The 19,425-nt window shown below is 44.5% G+C and overlaps 1 protein-coding gene across 13 annotated transcripts in view; it reads right to left on the reverse strand.

Annotated features, from left to right (window-relative positions):
- The window catches only part of szt2 (SZT2 subunit of KICSTOR complex), a 102,283-nt gene that overhangs the window by 4,636 nt on the left and 78,222 nt on the right, over positions 1-19,425 (reverse strand). For 12 of the 13 annotated variants that reach the window (XM_084953688.1, XM_084953683.1, XM_084953682.1 and 9 more), the window contains 4 exons: positions 18,352-18,432; positions 16,962-17,036; positions 8,877-8,942; positions 1,104-1,317 (listed from right to left, as the gene is read on the reverse strand). In XM_084953688.1, coding sequence (XP_084809814.1) covers positions 1,104-1,317; positions 8,877-8,942; positions 16,962-17,036; positions 18,352-18,432 — 436 coding nt within the window. The remainder of the gene's footprint in view (positions 1-1,103; positions 1,318-8,876; positions 8,943-16,961; positions 17,037-18,351; positions 18,433-19,425) is intronic. The other variant, XM_084953689.1, reaches the window with a different exon arrangement.

Genomic DNA, 19,425 nt, shown 5'->3' on the forward strand with positions numbered 1-19,425 from the left:
GAACGGCTCAGAGAGCGCTGCTGGTGACGCTCGAACGGAGGCGGGACACAGAGGTGACAGAGGAACTGAACTCGTCTTTCAGTGAAACAATTTCAAATATTTACTCTGAATATCATTTCAGTTGGTTCTTTTGGTTTGCACTGACCACCAGAGGGAGCTGGAGAAGGTGCTAAACATGAACACAAATTCACCTCAGTAGACTTCCAGTACTCGTGCTAGCAGAGGTTAGCGAATAAACTCTGTGCTAAATCAACCACGTGAATGTGTGTGTGTGTGTGTGTGTGGGGTGGGGGGGGGGAGATGAGCTAAAGTTGTTTATTTCAGAACAAAAAAAAAAAAAAAAAAAAGTGTGCGCCTCGGATCCAGGTGGGAGTTCGTTTGGAATTTAATCGAGACCACTTCCTCCAAAAGGTCTCGGTGCACTTATTTTTTTCTGCACGTCTGCATAGTTTAAGCTAAGACAGCAGAGTTTGTTTTCTAAAATGACCACAACATACATAAACGTGCTGCGAATAACTTCAGTGACTTCAGCACACAGACACATTTTCAGATGCAAGTCTTTGTTAAATGAAGCTGGTGGAAAGACTTCATCTCATGTATCAGGGACCATTAGGTAAAAGGGGGAGAGTTGAAAGCCGGAGGGAAAAAATACAAATGAAAGTTATAACCTTGCACTTTTTAAGGTTGGATAAACCTAATCACACCATAAAAATGGGGAATGCCATTCGCACTTTAGTGAGGACGTGCAGCTGGATATAACTGGATCCTTAGTTTGTATTTCCCATCAGAACCAGTGTGTGTGTTTGTGTGGGCACTGACCCACAGTCCAAATGCTTCTAATCACATGATGATTTTTGTGCCTATTTTTCATTTATTTGTCAGTTTGTTTTTTTCTGGTCTTTGTTTCTGGTGAATTCGAGTTTTGTTCCCTTTAGCAAATGCTCTGTACACCGTTCACTGTGTTGCCATCTTTTATTTACTTTCACTGTCAGCTCTGGCAGCTGCTGTAAATGTCGAAAAGCTAGAAATCATGGCAGAATCAAAAAAAACATTATCATTATCATCACATGGGATTCGGATGTAGTCAGCAACACCAGAATCACCTTGAAAGACGTGGTTGCGGCCGAACTTGGGGATGTCCGGGTGATGGGAGATGAAGTCGTCCAGGAAGTCGGTGAGCTGGTAGCCTTGCCGTAGCGTCATGTGGCAGCCGACCAGGTACTGGTGAACCACTCGCAGGTGGAAGTCGTAGCTGAAGGAGTGAACGTGCATGGTGTCCCTGACTTTATCACACTCCTCGGTGAAGAGCATGGAGAGCTGCAACAGAAGGTTGTGAGACGGTCATCACCAGGACAGCGTGACTCGCTGACACAGACGGGAAAAAGAAGGAGGTACTCTAACTCCAAACTCACGTCAGTCTGAATACCTCTGCAAAACTGATCTGGCAGACAGCGCTAACTCTGAATGTCTATCTGTGCGATCAGCCATGTATGAAACTGTTTTGCATTTGAAGGGGAAGGACCTGCTGTTCCAGCCACTCCAACAGAGACTGCTGTGTACAGCACACCTTAAGGCCCTGCTGCACTGTGACTCCCATCGCTCCTTACTGAGAAGCTTTTGTAAGCAACTTTGATATCAATCAGATTCATAATAATATCCTTTTTAATTAAATCCAACATCAAAAGGGAGCTGACAAAAGCAATAATTGCAAATGCAAATGGCTGCAGTGAGAGGCTGTGCTGTGCAGTTAATTACAGCACAATAAGAGTTTACAAGGAGCTCTAATTGCTACTCCTGCTTTTACTTTGATCTGGACCATTTGCCTGGAACGTGCACAAAAGCAGCTTCATTATATCAAAGAGCCAAGAAAAGACTGCACAGCGTTCTGTAGCTACAGACTTTCATCTCTTTGCCGTCTGGAACCTTTTCCTGCCTCGACACTTGTCCAGAAACTGGCAAAAGGGCAGAAGACTTTCATCAGCACCCTCACCGCAGAGATAAGAATGAGGAAGAATATTCTTTTGCACACAGGAATGAAAAGATGAATATTAACTTTTCTCTCCCCAGCGGTGTTCCTGCAGTCTGGCAGACAAATTAAGTGTGACCTCCTGGCCTGTTATCTATGGAGCCTGGAAGCCAATGGGACTGCGCGGCTCTCCTCAGTTCATAGGTAGTTCCTGTGTGTGTGTGTCCTCCTTGCTATCACGCTAACATTTATTATTTCCTAACCTGTAATCCCAAATGGTTCATGTTCTAGTTAATTAAACACTCCGTGTAACTTTGACAAGAACAAATTGCCAGTTTGAGTCGTGGGGCTGCAGCTCGTCTCCTGTCAGCGGCACTCGGTGGAAGTGAAATTAATGACAGCGGCTGCATTGACGGGAGAAGCTGTAATCAGCGAGGTCATACAAGAAGAAGAAAAAGAAGAGAATACAAAGCAAGCTGATTGAAAGAAAGACAAGCAGAGCGACGAGAGGAAAGCTCTCAGACTGTGACATCCATCGATACGTCCCTGTGAGGCTCTGCATTTTCACTCCTGGAAAAAAGACTCACATTTCTGCAGTGGTACTATCACAATGCAGTGATCTGAAACCCAACAGGAGTAACAGCAGTTATCCAGCTGTGATGTGTGTATTACAACTGCAAACATACACTCACAGCCACTTTACCCGGTACACCTTTCCCCCTTCAGCACTGCCGTAGTGCTTCGTGGCACAGATTCAACAAGGTGCTGGCACCATTCCTCGTGGTTCACACTGACATGATAGTGTCATACACATGCTGTAGATTTGAAGTGAATCTCCTGTTACATCACATCCTGAAGGTGCTGTGTGGGATCAACACTTTGAACCTTTGATTACAGCAGAATCAGGTTCAAGAATCCAGTTTCAGATCATGAGAGTTTCCTGACGTGCCATGCTCTCCAGCTGGAAGACGGGTACATGGAGGACATTCATCAGAGCAGATGAGCTTCCAAACTGTCCACTATTGGCGAGGCTGTGGAAATCGTAAGCCGTGGTCTCCTGGTTTTACCTGCACGCAGCAGCACTCGGTGTGGTCTTCTGCTGCTGTAGAGCTTCTCACTTGGTGTTTTCAGGGATGCTGTTCTGCATACCTTGGTTGTAATGAGCAATTGACCGAGTTATTGTTGGCTTCCCATCAGCTAACAGCAGCTTGGCCAATCTCCTCTGACCACTGGCATTTACTGGACCATCCTCTGTAAACCCTACAAGTGTCTGTGTTGAAAAATCGCACATTCGTGGTCACTTAAATAACATTTGCTGATGAACTTCGGGTCTTCTTGACTATGCCTACATGTCTACATGCATTGAGTTGCTGCCATGTGATTGGCTCATTAGTATTTGCAGTGTTGGTGTCTCTAATAAAGTGGCTGGTGAGTGTCTGATTCTCTGCTTATGTATTTAGTACCTGATTTTCTTAACAGTAAAACCCTGAGGATATGTTAGTGTGAGTGTTGCAGTACGTTTGCTTTCTCTGGCTGTTTGGTCAGGTATAGGCACAGAATAATTACATACGTTACTAATAATTCAGAAGACCCTTATGAAGAGAACATCGAGGGAACAGTTTACCCTGCCCGGGATAGGGTTACCGGGGCCCCGCCCTGGAGCCAGGCCTGGGGAGGGTGCCCGAGGGCGAGTGTCTGGTGGCCGGGCCTTAGTCCATGGGGCCCGGCCGGGCACAGCCCGAAGAGGAGACATGGGCCCATCCTCCCGCAGGCCCACCACCCGCAGGAGGCGCCATAGGGGTCGGGTGCATTGTGTGCCGGGTGGCGGCCAGGAGCGGAGGCCCTGGCGGACTGATCCCCGGCTGCCAAGACTGGCAATAGGGACATGGAATGTCACCTCTCTGGTGGGGAAGGAGCCTGAGTTAGTGTGTGAGGTTGAGAGGTACCGGCTAGATATAGTCGGGCTCACCTCTACGCATGGCTTGGGCTCTGGAACCAGTCTCCTGGAGAGGGGCTGGACTCTGTCTCAGTCTGGAGTTGCCCCTGGTGAGAGGCAGCGGGCTGGGGTGGGTATTCTAATATCCCCTCGGCTTGCTGCCGGTACGTTGGGGTTTTTCCCGGTGGATGAGAGGGTTTGTTCCCTGCGCCTTAGGGTCGGGGAACGGGTCCTGGAAGGTGCTCCACCTGGAGACTCTGTTGTCCTGCTGGGAGACTTCAATGCTCACGTGGGTAACGACAGCGAGACCTGGAGGGGCGTGATTGGGAGGAACGGCCTCCCTGATCTGAACCCGAGCAGTGTTTTGTTATTGGACTTCTGTGCAAATCACAGTTTGGCCATAACAAGCACCTTGTTCGAACATAAGAGTTTGTCCATAAGTGCACGTGGCACCAGGACGCTCTAGGCCGCAGGTCGATGATCGATTTTGTAATCGTATCACCAGACCTGCAACCATATGTTCTGGACACTCGGGTAAAGAGAGGGGCTGAGCTGTCAACTGATCACCACCTGGTGGTGAGTTGGATCAGGTGGCGGGGGAGGACGCTGGACAGACCCGGTGCACCTAAACGCGTAGTGAGTGTGTCCTGGGAACGTCTAGCAGAGGCCCCAGTCCGCGAGATCTTCAACGCACACCTCCGGCAGAGCTTCAACAGCATTCCGAGGGAGACTGGGGACATTGAGTCCGAATGGACCATGTTCAGCATCTCCATTGCCGAAGCTGCTGCATTGAGCTGCGGCTGCAAGGAGGTTGGTGCCTGCTGTTGTGGTAATCCCCGAACCAAATGGTGGACACCAGAGGTGAAGGGAGCCACCAGGCTGAAGAAGGAGTCCTATCAAGCTTAGTTAGCCTGTGGCACTCCGGAGGCAGCTGACAGGTATCGACAGGCCAAGCGGAATGCGGCTCGGGCAGTGGCTGAAGCAAAAACTCGGGTGTGGGAGGAGTTCGGAGAGGCCATGGAAAAAGACTTTCGGACTGCCTCTAAGAGATTCTGGCAAACCGTCAGGCGTCTCAGGAGGGGAAAGCGGTGCTCTACCTGCACTGTGTATAGTGCTGGCGGAGCGCTGCTGACTTCGACTGAGAAAATTGTCAGGCGGTGGAAGGAATACTTCGAGGACCTCCTTAATCCCACTGACACGTCTTCCGAGGAGGAAGCAGAGTCTGGGGATGAGGGGAATGACCCGCCAATTTCCGGGGGCGAAGTCACTGAGGCAGTTAAACAACTCCTTGGTGGCAGAGCCCCTGGTGTTGATGAGGTCCGCCCCGAGTTCCTGAAGGCTCTGGACATTGTAGGGCTATCCTGGTTGACACGCCTCTACATTAGGGCTGCCACAAACGATTATTTTGATAGTTGACTAGTCACCGATTATTTTTGCGATTAGTCGACTAATCAGATCATCATCCATTGGATGTAAAACGTACAGCTTATTGCACCAGCATGCATCTGCTCTTATATAACTATCATTAGCTTACAGCTTTAAGTGTTTACGGTATGTGCTAACTAAAAATAAAGACAAGATGATAGTTTATTAAATTTTAATGAAATTTGCAGATCGTTTCGGTGAAGTTTAATAAACTCAGCCATTTGCTCCTTGCTATCTAAAATATAACAGGACATTGGAGTATATTCTCGAGCATCTCACACTTCTGATAATCAGCTGTCTGCTTGACGTTTATTCAGCTGTGTAAAAACTATAACTTTAATCTCAGCCAAACCGATTTACTCAGGAACAAATAAAATACTGAAAAAGCCAAACAATAACATTTTTAAGTTATCTAAGTGACTTATATATTATGTTTAACCTGAGTAGCGAAAGACGGCGGTCGGTTTGAAAACGATTTGCCGGGAGTCCGGTGTTCTCACCAGTTCTAGTGTGCCTTGAACCCCAGCTAGCTATCGAGCTAGTGGGTAACAGGCGTCTCCGAAAACGTCGGAGCGCTTTTGAAGTATGTGGTGTCTTGATAAACTGAGCAGATATTTGAGGTTTACACAGCTACATTCTTGCCTGAAAATATGTTAAACGTTTATTTTGTGACCCAGAAAGAATAATAAGAGTAATATTAAAACTAAATAGCTGCCGCCATTGTTGGAAACTGAGCAGGGCCGCGATGGGCCGCGCTATGAATTCTGGGACACAGCTTCTTCTTCTTCGGGGTTTAACGGCAGCTGGCATCCTTGTACATGCAGTGCTGCCATCTTCTGTTTCATTCCGTTATTACACTGTTAAATCCTACTACTTATTCCTGCGTCTTTTGGGATCTTACAAAGCTTCAAACGACGCATCGACTATTAAATTAGTCGTCGACGATTTTGATAGTCGACATAATCGTGACTAGTCGACTAATCGTGGCAGCCCTACTCTACAATGTTGCGTGGAGATCAGGGGCAGTACCCCTGGACTGGCAAACCGGGGTGGTGGTCCCCATCTTTAAGAAGGGAGACCGGAGGGTGTGTTCCAACTACAGGGGGATCACACTCCTTAGCCTCCCTGGGAAAGTCTATGCCAGGAGAGTTTGTCCACTAGTCGAACCTCAGATACAGGAGGAACAATGCGGTTTTCGTCCTGGTCGCGGAACACTGGACCAGCTCTTTATCCTCTCAAGGATACTCGAGGGTGCATGGGAGTTTGCCCAACCAGTCTACATGTGTTTTGTGGACTTGGAGAAGGCATTCAACCGTGTCCCTCGGGGTGTCCTGTGGGAAGTGTTGCGGGAGTATGGGGTGTCTGGCCCATTGCTACGGGCCATTCGATCCCTATACAACCGTTGCAAGAGCTTGGTTCGCATTGCCGGCAATAAGTCGGACTCGTTCCCGGTGGGTGATGGGCTCCGCCAGGGCTGCCCTTTGTCACCGGTTCTGTTCAGAATTTTTATGGACAGGATTTCTAGGCGCAGCCAAGTGGCGGAGGGCTTTCACTTTGGTGGCCTCAGAATCTCATCTCTGCTTTTTGCAGATGATGTGGTTCTGTTGGCTTCATCGGGTGGGGGCCTCCAGCTCGCACTGGAACGGTTCGCAGCCGAGTGTGAAGCAGCGGGAATGAGGATCAGCACCTCCAAATCTGAGGCCATGGTTCTCAGCCGGAAAAGGGTGGAGTGCCCACTCCGGGTCGGGGATGAGTTCCTGCCCCAAGTGGAGGAGTTCAAGTATCTCGGGGTCTTGATCGCGAGTGATGGGAGAAGGGAGCCGGAGATCGACAGACTGATTGGGGCTGCGGCTGCAGTGATGCAGACGTTGCACCGGTCCGTCGTGGTGAAGAGGGAGCTGAGTGTAAAAGCGAAGCTCTCAATTTACCGGTCAATCTACGTCCCTGCCCTCACCTATGGCCACGAGCTGTGGGCAGTGACCGAAAGAACGAGATCGCGGATACAAGCAGCAGAAATGAGCTTCCTCCGAAGGGTGGCTGGCCTCTCCCTTAGAGATAGGGTAAGAAGTTCAGCCATCCGGGAGGGGCTCAGAGTAGAGCCGCTGCTGCTCCACATTGAAAGGAGCCAGCTGAGGTGGTTCGGGCATCTGACAAGGATGCCTCCTGGGCGAGGTGTTCCGGGCAAGTCCCACCGGGAGGAGGCCCCGGGGCAGACCCAGGACACGCTGGAGAGATTATATCTCTCGGCTGGCCTGGGAACACCTTGGTGTTCCCCCGGATAAGCTGGAGGAGGTGGCTGGGGAGAGCGAGGTCTGGGCCTCTCTGCTCAGGCTGCTGCCCCCGCGACCCGGCCTCGGATAAAGCGGATGAAGATGGATGGATGGATACTAATAATTATCAAATACTAAAACTTAAGACAGATCATTTCAAATTCTAAAAAAATCTTCTTCAGCTCACGATAACCTAATAATCACAATCTGGATGACCACACAAGCTTGTAAAGTTTGTGCGCTTTCAGTGATTTATTTTCATCCTTTGACCTTTTTCTCCTATAAATTATTTTTTTAACGATTATTTTAAAATCTAGAATATAAGATTTAAATAAACTCCTTGTGGCCCCACCCTCACAGCCTGCACTTTGCAACCTACCATTATACTGTTAATTAATACTTGACTCAAGCTCATTTAGCTTTACATTACAAAGAAAAGATATCAAAATTGTCTGAAAATATTAGAAGAAAAATCAATGAAATGAGTCATTGATGGCATGATTCAATTGTAGCTACCATCACGCTGCTAAACATGCAGCATTTAAGCAGAAGTGGCCCAATAACTGAGCCTTGGGGAACAACATATACTTACTCAGACATACAGTTATATACACCCAGTGGTCACTAACAATTTAAATGAATTAGTAGTTCTGTATAAATTCTGTATAATAGAAATTATACAGAATTTTCCAGTATCGTATCTGTATCGTATCTGTAGCAGCGGAGCAGCAGAAGCAGCAGTTTACATTCTGTGTAATTCAAAGACTGAACCTTCACACATGAACACAGGCCCTAGCTCCAATCACCACCTGGCTGCTAAAGAAGAGGAAGAAGAGGAAGAAGAGAAAGAAGAGGAAGGGCAAAAGAAAAACAGTGGTTGCATAAAAAATTAGCTCCAACACCCAAAACACCAAACCAACAACCACAGAGAAGACAGCCTGTTGGAAACAGAAAAGGAAAAGAAAATCATAGAGGTGCTTGGCTCTCACCTGATCCTCAACACAATCAGGTATAAATGCATAATTTTTATTGCATAACTTAAGTCTGAGTCCCTGCCTTAAGCTAAAGATGCGTTTTTACAGTCAAGCTGTAGTTTGCAGCAACAGTAGCTCCCACAGTGCACTTGATTTAACATTAAACCCAATCATTCCCACAGAGACAGGCAGGTAAACTTGAAAGGAAAGAGACCAGGACTGATGAGAGCAAGCATAGAGTGGCGAAGAGGGGTGGAGCCTGATTGTAGTGAGACACCCCTCCCTTGAGAATGGCTGGGACATACCGCACAGTCAGATACTGGTGTGGCATCTGGAAACGGCTTGCAACGAGGTTTGGTGAGGAGGCTGCCCTGATGGAGAGATGACATGAGGTGGGACTAGGCAGACACAGAGACACACAGACAGATGGATGGAAAGGAAGACTGAAGATGTGCTAAGAGATCAAATAAAACCATTTCACACTACAAATATCCACATTACATACACACTCTAGAACTGTGGACTTGGATGTGTTTATTGTTTTTAGTGTGACACTAACCAGCTAAACACTCAGCTAATCTGACTAGCTGATAGTAACAGTAATATACATCTTGGTTAGTAGGCAACTACTTGTGGATAATACGACTTCAGTAAAGCATCATAAGACTGATATATCCATCGATCAGCCCCAACATTAAAACCACCACCCTGTGGATAAGCTGCACATCCACTGTGACGGGGCGTTCAGTGACGAGGGCTCTGTTGGCCTCAGGATCAGGTTAGTTCCCACAGATGCACCGTCAGACTGGGATAGGCGTGTTAGGAGGCCAGCTCAACGACCTGGGCTTGGACTTATAATAATCACATGATATGTGGTTCTAATGTTGGGGCTGATCCATAGCTATTAGCAAACTTTACGCTTCATTCATTAAGTTGGTGTCACTTCACTAACAAGCTGCCTGCTATGGCTACGATTCCCTTATTTCTCAGTATTTACCAGAACACTGTCAAAGCAGGAACACATTAACTTTAATGCACGCTGCTGTAAACCCCAAATACTAATGCAACTAATTTGTGTTTATTTATAAGGACATTTTATACTGACAGCACTAACAAGTGCTAACGAATGAATTACCACAGTCCTCGTCCTGAACACCGTCTGAAACTTTGCATGTGTGCTGGGCAATTAAATTCACTGATGATCAGAGGAACACGAGAAACAATATTTGAACAAATTAAAGTAGAAAAAAATCTGCATCTTAAAATGGAAAAGATTCCACAGTATTTTCACATTTAGGAAAAACACGGAAGTGTTGCTATTAAAGGGGAAGAGTTCGTTTCTGCATGCAGCCTATTATGATGGCTTATTGAAACACTGTTCCAGACGCATTTTTCACCTCTTAGATCTGAATAAAAAGACTGAAACTATTTACTCTGATATTATTGTCTCAGGCACAGATCAAGCCCACCTTCCAATCAAATCTTTTTGCTTATGAGGGGCATCCAATGAGGAGAAAGATGGGAGGTTTTTTCAGACGGATGATGAACTGAGGGGTTGCACTGATATTATTGATATTAACAAGGATTGTTCTGCAAATCATGCAAAGCTACTGTAACAGAGCCAAAGGACAAAGGCTGGAAATAAATGGGTCCCCTTTAATGTGGCCAGCATGAACATTCATTCTTTTTATATCTGTGTGTTTCTCCAACATCGTCATTTAAATGCAAATTATATTCTAAACTGTTTAAAATTATCTATTAATTAAGAAGCAATTCATTGCTTTTGTGTATAATGTTTGGGCCAATGTGAAGAGCCACTTCAGAACGTGCTCTCAATAAATACTGACAGCAATTATGACTCCCTCTCTAACACAGGGAACACATCTCTGGGCTTTACAGAGATAATTCATTTTAAACATAAAACACATTGTTTACGCTTAATTTACTCAATGTCAAGCTTTTTTTTGAGGATTTATGGACATCTTTAATTCACAATAGCTGCAGCGAATGCACCTTTCTTCCTTTCTCAACACTTAAACCCTTTGGCCTCCCCACTGTGCTTAGAGGCACAGGCTCTTTCAACACAGTCAACCTCTCACATCACTTTGTAGACATCCTGTCAACACCACCGGGAGGGAAACAAACAGCATGACATCTTTCTCTGCCTTCATCACATCAAAGTGCACCGACCCCCTAATCTGAAAATGGATCAGTCACAAGTGGGAGAGATGTTCACCTAATATAGAACCAGAACAAGGACCGAAGCTGCTGGCACTCGGGATAAGAGCTGAATCTTCAAGTTCGGAAATTCTTCAAAAATCCATAAACAGAAGTGAAAAAGCACCTCTGCTCATGCACAGAACAAACAATCACAGCTTTGTGCACAAGGGAACACCATGAAGTTGTACTTTGGCTGACGGTACTTCCTGTGAGCCATCCTAAAGTAGAAATGGCATTTATACAAGATAGAGGACATTTCATTTAAGAAGTCCATATAAACAAAGTTTAGCAGAACTAATGGCAATTAGCTTATGTTGTCTTTTTTTTATTGAATATTGCTGCGTCTAACTTGGCTTTAAAATTCATGCCTAAGCTACGAGGCAGATTAATGCAGGTCTCATTATTTCCCTTCATGTTTACACTTCCTGTTACTCGATATAAAAACTGACGGTTTGATTCATGACTCCACCCAGAAGTATTCTTGTAGGATTTTCATTTATTTATTAATTTTTTTATCTCTGGTTGCCGCTGGTTACCTTTTCTTCATGTTTTCCTGCTCCTGCCTCCTTCACAGTTACCTTTCCTCTGACACCATTTCTGATCATGTAGTCTTGAATCCTCCATTTATCTAATTTCCTCAGTATTTTTAAGGACACACTGCACACCATGCCAGGCACCACCCCAGTGTGCGGTTTAAGCCGCAGCTGCTGTAAAACAGCAGTATTGCTCATTAAAATCCTTTCTGACATATTTCTGTAATGGTTAGTCCACCACTATGTGCATTTCATCTAAATGATCATTTTTCACCAAAAAACAGAAAAAAAATAGTGACGTATATTATGATCTTTATAAGACGCCAAATTACAGATAAATACTTGATTAACCCTTTCATGCACAGCGGTCACTGCAGTGGACACAGCTGTTCAGAGGCTGCTTCCTTGTGTTGGTGTCAGTGTTGATGGTAAACTTGCACATAAACCACAACACTGGACACTGATGTGTCGCTCCATACACACCAGTGTCCACCGGAGTGAAAACGTGTAAAAGACTTCATGTTTAAAAAAATCTAATCAATTTTTCATGCCCAAAGATGAATAAAAACAGAGTGAGGTTGTCATTCATGCATCAAAGGGTTAAATAACCATAAAGACGTCCAGTGTGCCCGTTGTTATCTGCCTTAAAACAGAACATAATTGTTTGGTTTTAAACTTTGACAGATTTCTAAAATATTTGCATTTTTTGATTTTATCACAGTGTTTGTTATTATGTAATAAATTCATTCATTCATTCATATGCAGCTAACAGCTCTTTGAAAATCCATTTTTGGAACAAACCCCACATATTGCACAGATTCAGCTAAAAATGGAAACAACAGTTTTGTTTCTATGACAGGCTGCAGTAACAGCTGTACGAGTGCAAGGCAAGTTTACTTACAGCAAAGCGATTCAAAGTGCTTTACAGAGACATTAAAAAACAAAAACAAATAAAAAGCATGAAAAAAAATGTAAGTTTTGAAATTTAAGCTTAAAAGTAAAACAGAGCCGATTTGGTGCTTTATTCAAATGCAGCTGAGAACAGGTGAGTCTTCAACCTGGATTTAAATAAACTGAGTGTTTCAGCTGATCTGAGGCTTTCTGGGAGTTTGTTCCAGATATATGGAGCATAAAAGCTGAATGCAGCTTCTCCATGTCTGGTTCTGACTCTGGGAACTGATAAAAGACCGGATCCAGATGACCTGAGGGATCTGGAAGGTTCATACTGGGTCAGGAGGTCACTGATGTATTTTGGTCCTAAACCATTCAGAGCTTCAGAACTTTAAAGTCTATCCTCTGACGGACAGGCAGCCAGTGTAAAGACCTCAGAGCTGGACTGATGTGGTCCACTTTTTTGGTCTTAGTGAGGACTTGAGCAGCAGAGCTCTGAATGAGCTGTAGCTGTCTGACTGATTTTTTAGGTAGACCTGTAAAGATGCTGTTACAGTAATCAAGCCTGCTAAAGATGAATGCATGGACTAGTTTTTCCAGGTCCTGTTGAGACATCAGATCTTTTATTCTTGAAATATTCTTGAGGTGACAGTAAGCTGATTTTGTTATTGTCTTAATGTGTTTTTCTAAGTTTAGGTCTGCATCCATCACTACACCCAAATTTCTCGCCTGGTTTGTGGTTTTTAGGTGTACAGATTGAAGTTCTCTGGTGACCTGTAATCGTTTTTCTTTGGCACCAAAGACTATTACCTCAGTTTGTTTTTGTTTAGCTGGAGAAAATTGTGGCACAACCAGTCATTAATTTCCTCAGTGCATTTACCAAGAGCCTGTACAGGCCTCGGTCTCCTGGTGACAGTGTGATATATATTTGTGTGTCATCGGCACAGCTGTTTATGTGATATGTAAAACAAACAACGCTGATTCATCCTTTGAGTTTAGTAACTTTTGTATGTTTGAATGATTTATAGTGAAGTGGCCAAAAACTAAAAGGATGTTCCTCTGACGCTGGACCAGTACAACAACTAATGATGAGAGGATCAAAAGGCTGTTTGATCATCCTTTTGTTTCTAAAACTTGGAAAAGGTTCCACCTGAATTATTTCCAAAGTACTTTTGTTGTTACTTTGACTCTGGTTTCTTCAGGCTACAGGTGTGTTGTAAGCATATTATTTTATGCATCAGACAATAATACATTTGATAAATAATGCATCTTTAGATTAAACCACGTGGAGTATGCTCTAACAGACGAGGTGAAATGAGATGGGAAGTGCAACACGGCTAATAGTAAAACACTGTCAGGGGGCCGAGCTGCAGGCTAAAGCCACACATTGTCAGAAACAGTCCACCAATGTTGAATTTGCTATAAAATATTTGGCGTCCAGATTGATGGCAGCAACTGTCACTCGTGCATGATCGGAGGAGACCTCACAGAGAGGAGAACTTGGGCTTATTTCTCCCTTCAGCTAAACATCAGCAACTGTTAGAAACAGCGGGTCTGAAACTGGAGGCAAATTTAAATAAAAATAGAAATAAATAAAAACCAGCTGACTGTTTGCAGAACTAAACAGCTCTGCAAACAGTTGAATTAACACCCACTTAGATTGAAATGGGCTTTTAAAAAGTTCCACTTCACTTTGTCGCTAAAAGCAGGCAGGCCATGTGTGCCTGTTCTAAAATACTTTTTCTCCTTGCAGTAATACATGTTCGGGATGCACAGCATGAAACAGCACGGAGCGGCAGACCCAATGAAATCTGAAGAGTGACACAGTGTGAAAAACACCCTGGATGGTAAAAGTACTGGAGCAAAGTGATTTTCTTTCCAGATGAACAGTCGCTGCTGGACAGCGTCAGGATTTCATCTTCACAGGCAGTTACTCAAAACATGTGAACTCAAAACAGAAAATACACACACCCATGGATGGAAACAACAAAGAGAGAAAATACACACACCTATGGATGGAAACAACAAAGAGAGAAAATACACACACCTATGGATGGAAACAAAAAAACAGACGTTAGCTTTTATGTGGAGATCAAGAAAATGCGGATATATTTTTAAAAATCCATTTGTGATTGAATCCTGTTTCATAATTTTACAGCCACTCTGTCTGTTCATAAATATAACACATTTAAAATGAAGATAAGACTAAAGCTCGGGACTTGTAAGATGTGAATGCTGTTATTAGGTCTGATTCTTTATCGATTGCCTCAATATTTCCAGATTCATGTTTCATTATCTGAGTCTCAACAGAAAGAAAAAAAGCGTCATTGTTGCTGCTTCTCTGACACCAGTTTGATGCCATTTTTATGCAAATATCAGAAAATAACGTGCCAGCACTGATAAAAGGAGTCGATAAGCTTGGAGGTGCACGAGTTTGCAGAACTGGAACATTTGGAGCAGTTTCTTGTTTCCTCCCTCTGTGACTGAGAAGTTTAGTTTAGTTTCACGAGCCTAAAGGTGGGTTAGGCGAGTCCAGGAACATGTTTCTCATTTCATTTTTTCCCCTAAATCATGGGGCTGTGCTCCATGATGCTGTCCCTGCAGCTGAGACTATCTGGGGTTGTCCTGTGACAGCGTGGACGTGACAGCACAGACAGCAGGATAAACGCAGGACAGCGGCACCATTTTTACTTAACACTACAACACAAATTTGTCCACTCAACTCAAATTAAAGTTGAGAGACTGCTGATTACACGGGAAATAGTGGGACTTCCACAGAGAGTCTAAAACAACCAGACTGATTGGTCAGAAGTGCTCGACAGGATGACCTCGAACACAAACCAGCAAATTCAAAGTCAGTGAGATTTGATTGAATAGGATCACTTCCAGAACTGGCTGATGTCCTTGCTACTGTACTGTGTTTTGAATAAATGCCACTTTCACTGACCTGTTGCTCTTTTTACTGACATTCAACTTTGGTTCTTGTGTCCACACATCCTCTGGAGGAAGCTTGTGTCGTGCTTTTTCACAGAATCGTATTATTTTGCTCGTGGCCGTAGGCAAAGGTGTGATGCTGACTGCCATACAAATCTACAGTTCTGCCTTCATACTCTGTCTTTACCACAGGGGTACGGTTCTACTCTACTATGTGAAGGCCTTGAAATCTCCTTCACAGGTGCAGCAACCTTCTGAGTGGGCTCTACCTGCTTCCAGCTGATGGCTGAATGATGCAGCGGTCCTCCACCCAGCCTGCAGACAGACATTATTGCCTACATGCTGTAGCTGTTTACTGTCACCAAGAGAAACGTGCCCGCTGCAGTGTCCCGTGTGAGCTTCTCCTGCTGTAGGTTTTTTAAATCTTAGGTGTTTTTGTGGTACTGCTCCACTGACACTTTTTGTTCCAGCACATTTTCCATGAGACCAGCATTGAATCTACATGTCATCATCCACATCAGGCTACATACTGTTGGGTCATTGGAAGCCAGCATGCCTGCATTTGTTACTTACCGCCATGATTAAGCTCTGCATACACAGATACCTACTACTGCCACAAATCCTGTACCATAAAAACGCATTAAGAACCATGGCCTCAGACTTGAAAGTGCTAAATTTCCAATCCTAGGATCCTCCCACTTAGAGGGCAATGAAACCAAGATAAGCAGGTCATCTGCTAAAAGCTAGCACAGATAGATGCTCTTCAACCTGCAACTTCTGTCCATGAAAGCTATGAAGAGAAGTGATGACAGAGAGCAGCTTTGGCTCCAACAACGAGTGTTTGAATAGCTGTAGCCTGTTTGGTCACTGCAGTGTAGTTTCTCATAGATGGTTATGGCCGACACTTTTAAGTTGCGCCACCTTATGATGACAAATTTACCCTAGTTGGACCTGACATGACTAGTAGATGTGAAAAATAACAGTGGAGGTTATTCTGTCTCAGCCAGAGGATTATTTTAAAATCTGTATCTGCTTCTTATTTATTAATGACTGTGTTTCTGCTCACGGTGGACAAACAGACAAAGGGTGGAAATTACATCGAACGAGAAGTAAAGAAATGGGAGAACACGCTGTAAACCAGACTAACTGAACAGCTGTTGTTGACCAGAGCAATGAACACGTGGCTGCATCAGAGCAATAATAATATTCAACTGTAGCACGAACAGAAGAGGCAAAATAACACTAAACTACAGTAAAGACAAGCTAGCATAAAAGCTACATGTGGTTCACCTCTTCCCATCATGCTGTCAGGGACTGGCTGTTTCAAATGATTATTTTATCTTATTTTTTATTTTGCTTTACCGCTAACAGCTGGAAAAATGTAGTCAGAGTGATAAAATCGACATGTCGACTCACGTGAGGCACTAATGGTGTGAAGGGGCTTCTAAAAATGTGGTTTTTAAACAACTCAGACTACAAGGAATTTATTCAGCATTTATATTGAAAGAGTTTAGGTGTTTTAAAAACTGCTTTAATTTCAAGTATATCAGTTCCTACAAAAACTGATTTAAACAAAGATTTCAGAATATAAATTTGAGTGAGCCCATGATCTGGTATAAGAGCCCCAGCAGCCCAACACCAGTCAGAACCCCAAACCTACATGATGCGCACAGATCGGCACTCCTGCCCTCCCACTGTGATCATTTGTGTTCTGGTTTGTGTTTCCTTTTCGCTCTTTTATGTTCTTGTTGAGGACACAGAGCTCAGTGTTGTGTGTCCACACAGCAGTGCAGATCAGTGTCAAGCATTTACCTGCGAGTTGACGGTCTGGCCCATGGGAATACGGGAACACTCCAGTGCATACTGCTTCACACAAAAGTAACAGCCCTGGTGGAGTAACACAAAGACCACAAGGTCACTCAACACCAGAGTAAAATAATCCATAAGACTGCACACTGCATACAGGGAGTCAATGTGCTGTTTTTCAGGAGAGCTGAAGGCTTGTATGTGGAAAAAAAAATCTATCCTCACCATCACAACAAACAATATGTCGAAAGGTCAAAATGTTTCACTTGTAACTAAGGATGAGGAAACGGCAAAAACAAACACATAATGCCAGGATATCAGACCACACACACAGCATGGGGTCAAACGCACAGCGCTGCGACAACAACATCACAGCAGTAATTACACACTCCTCCCACTCTCATTAACAGGTTTTGGCAAACACTGTGGCTTATTTCACTCGTCTCACACCAGTTGTGTTATGTCTCGTTGTACGTTAAGTGTGGGACACAGTAAACAAAAAGGTTGCCATAACAACCTGGGAGGAAGACCTTAGCTGGACACGACTGAAGGCCTAAAGAAAGATGCTAGTGTGGGAAACACGAGTTACTCAGTGTGACCCACGATGCAGGCTGATACTGATTCACTCTGAGTGTTTGCAATGGCAGCGCTGCTGACACTGAGATACTGACCACAGCTGAGCACTGACCACAGGTACAAATGCTTTACTGGGAATGCTCGAGAGCACTCTGGCAGCACAGCGTTTCACTGTCTGAGACACTTTGGATCCTATGATACAGAAGTACCTGACACCAACTGCCTGCTGTAGACGCACTGCAAACAAAATGTTCCTCCAAGCGTTATTTTCCTTTCACTACTGTAAGAGTTTGAGGCTTTAAGCAGGTCATTACTGTTGAGTGCTACCAGTAGGATGTGGCTGTTGGTCAGTGTGTCGCGCTCTCCTTCGCAGGAATTTGACAGCAAGGTGAAAAGTGACACCAAGCTCAGCGTTTTTATCTGAAGTTGAACACTTTTCAACTTGCTCAGCACCTCTTCTCTTCTCACTGCTGCCTTTTTTAGCATCTTTCAACACTGCAGCAGAGGGAACCAACACGACTAGAAACAAAGTGTTAGAAATGCTGAGAACGGCGTTCAGACCGGATTTCTCCAGGATGAACGGAATAACTGTGAACTTTGGAAACGATCCCCATCAGCGTCACATGGACCTCGTCTGAACAGCCAGTTAGCCGCTGACCGCTGTGATCCATCATCCCTTTAAATATTTAACATTTAACCATCACATTAGATTTTTAATCATTATCTAAACTAAACTGTCCGCCTGTCTCAAAGAACTGAAAGAATCATACTACTATGATTTTAGCACATATAGTGTATTAGTGAGGACAGCGCTTCTCACCTGAAAAGCCAGTTCCATCAACACGATTCCTCCTGGCAGCGCCCTCTGCAGGTGATACGCGGTGGTCCCAGACGCCGCAGTCTGAAGGTCACAACAGTCACAGTTTGTAATTGTAACATTTTAAATGCGCACCACCTTTATGTGTCGCATAGTACTACTCCAGCACCCTCTTCAATACTAATGTTATAATGGTAGATATTCTTTATTGTAACACAATATTGTTTCTAAAGCAACAAACTGCTGTGCAGGTTTGGAAAGGAAAGGGAAGGACTGATCTAAAAGTGAGGGCTGTCATCTCAGCCTAATGGGATTTAGGTCTTATTTATGCACATATGTGGTGTGGACCTCCATCTGTGCACAGAGGCTTTCATGGTCTCCGAAACACCAGGGCGCATCCAAACAAAGCATTCAGTGGAGGGGGGGGCAGCACCAAACGTAGCTATGCTACCGAGCTCCTCAACGCTGACGAACATGATTATTGTGTTTATGGCTTTTAAGTGAGTGGCTGCTCTTGCTTCCCATAGGTCTGAAGCCATCTGCCCGTCTCTCCGCTGTTTCACAGAGGGCTCATCCAAACCTTTGTAGAGACGTCCGTCAGGTTCATGCTGCCCCAGTGGAGCCAACGTGCTTGTTGCAAGAAGCATGCGATGTCACAGGAGGCACACCTTCACTTGCTTTTGACGTAAGACAAGCATTGTGTTTTTGTTTGACAAAAAACCCACCGGTGTTGGATTCGATCATTATACAGTCAGACGTCCCTGCTGTGGCTCAGACATAAAGAAAGCAAATAAACTTTCATGACCTGATGTTGTGACATCACTCAGAAGGAGACATTTAAAGGTCTTAATTTCTAATCTAAAAGCAAAGTTTTGTGTTAGCCTCTCTGTAAATCTGCAGACATGGAGGGAGGCAACGAGTCAATAAATATGCAAACGAGTCCAAAGCTCTGCAATGTGTTGGACAGCATCATGGCACAGATTTTAAACTTCTGACTGATGCAGTGAGTGAAGGTCAGGTTGATCTTTTCACAGACGAGTGTGGCTGCAAAGCCAACAAACCATGCAGGTAACAAGG

Source organism: Perissodus microlepis, chromosome 15 (assembly GCF_051167445.1).
Source record: "Perissodus microlepis isolate ML-2025 ecotype Zambia chromosome 15, ASM5116744v1, whole genome shotgun sequence".
In the NCBI taxonomy this organism is placed as follows: domain Eukaryota; kingdom Metazoa; phylum Chordata; class Actinopteri; order Cichliformes; family Cichlidae; genus Perissodus; species Perissodus microlepis.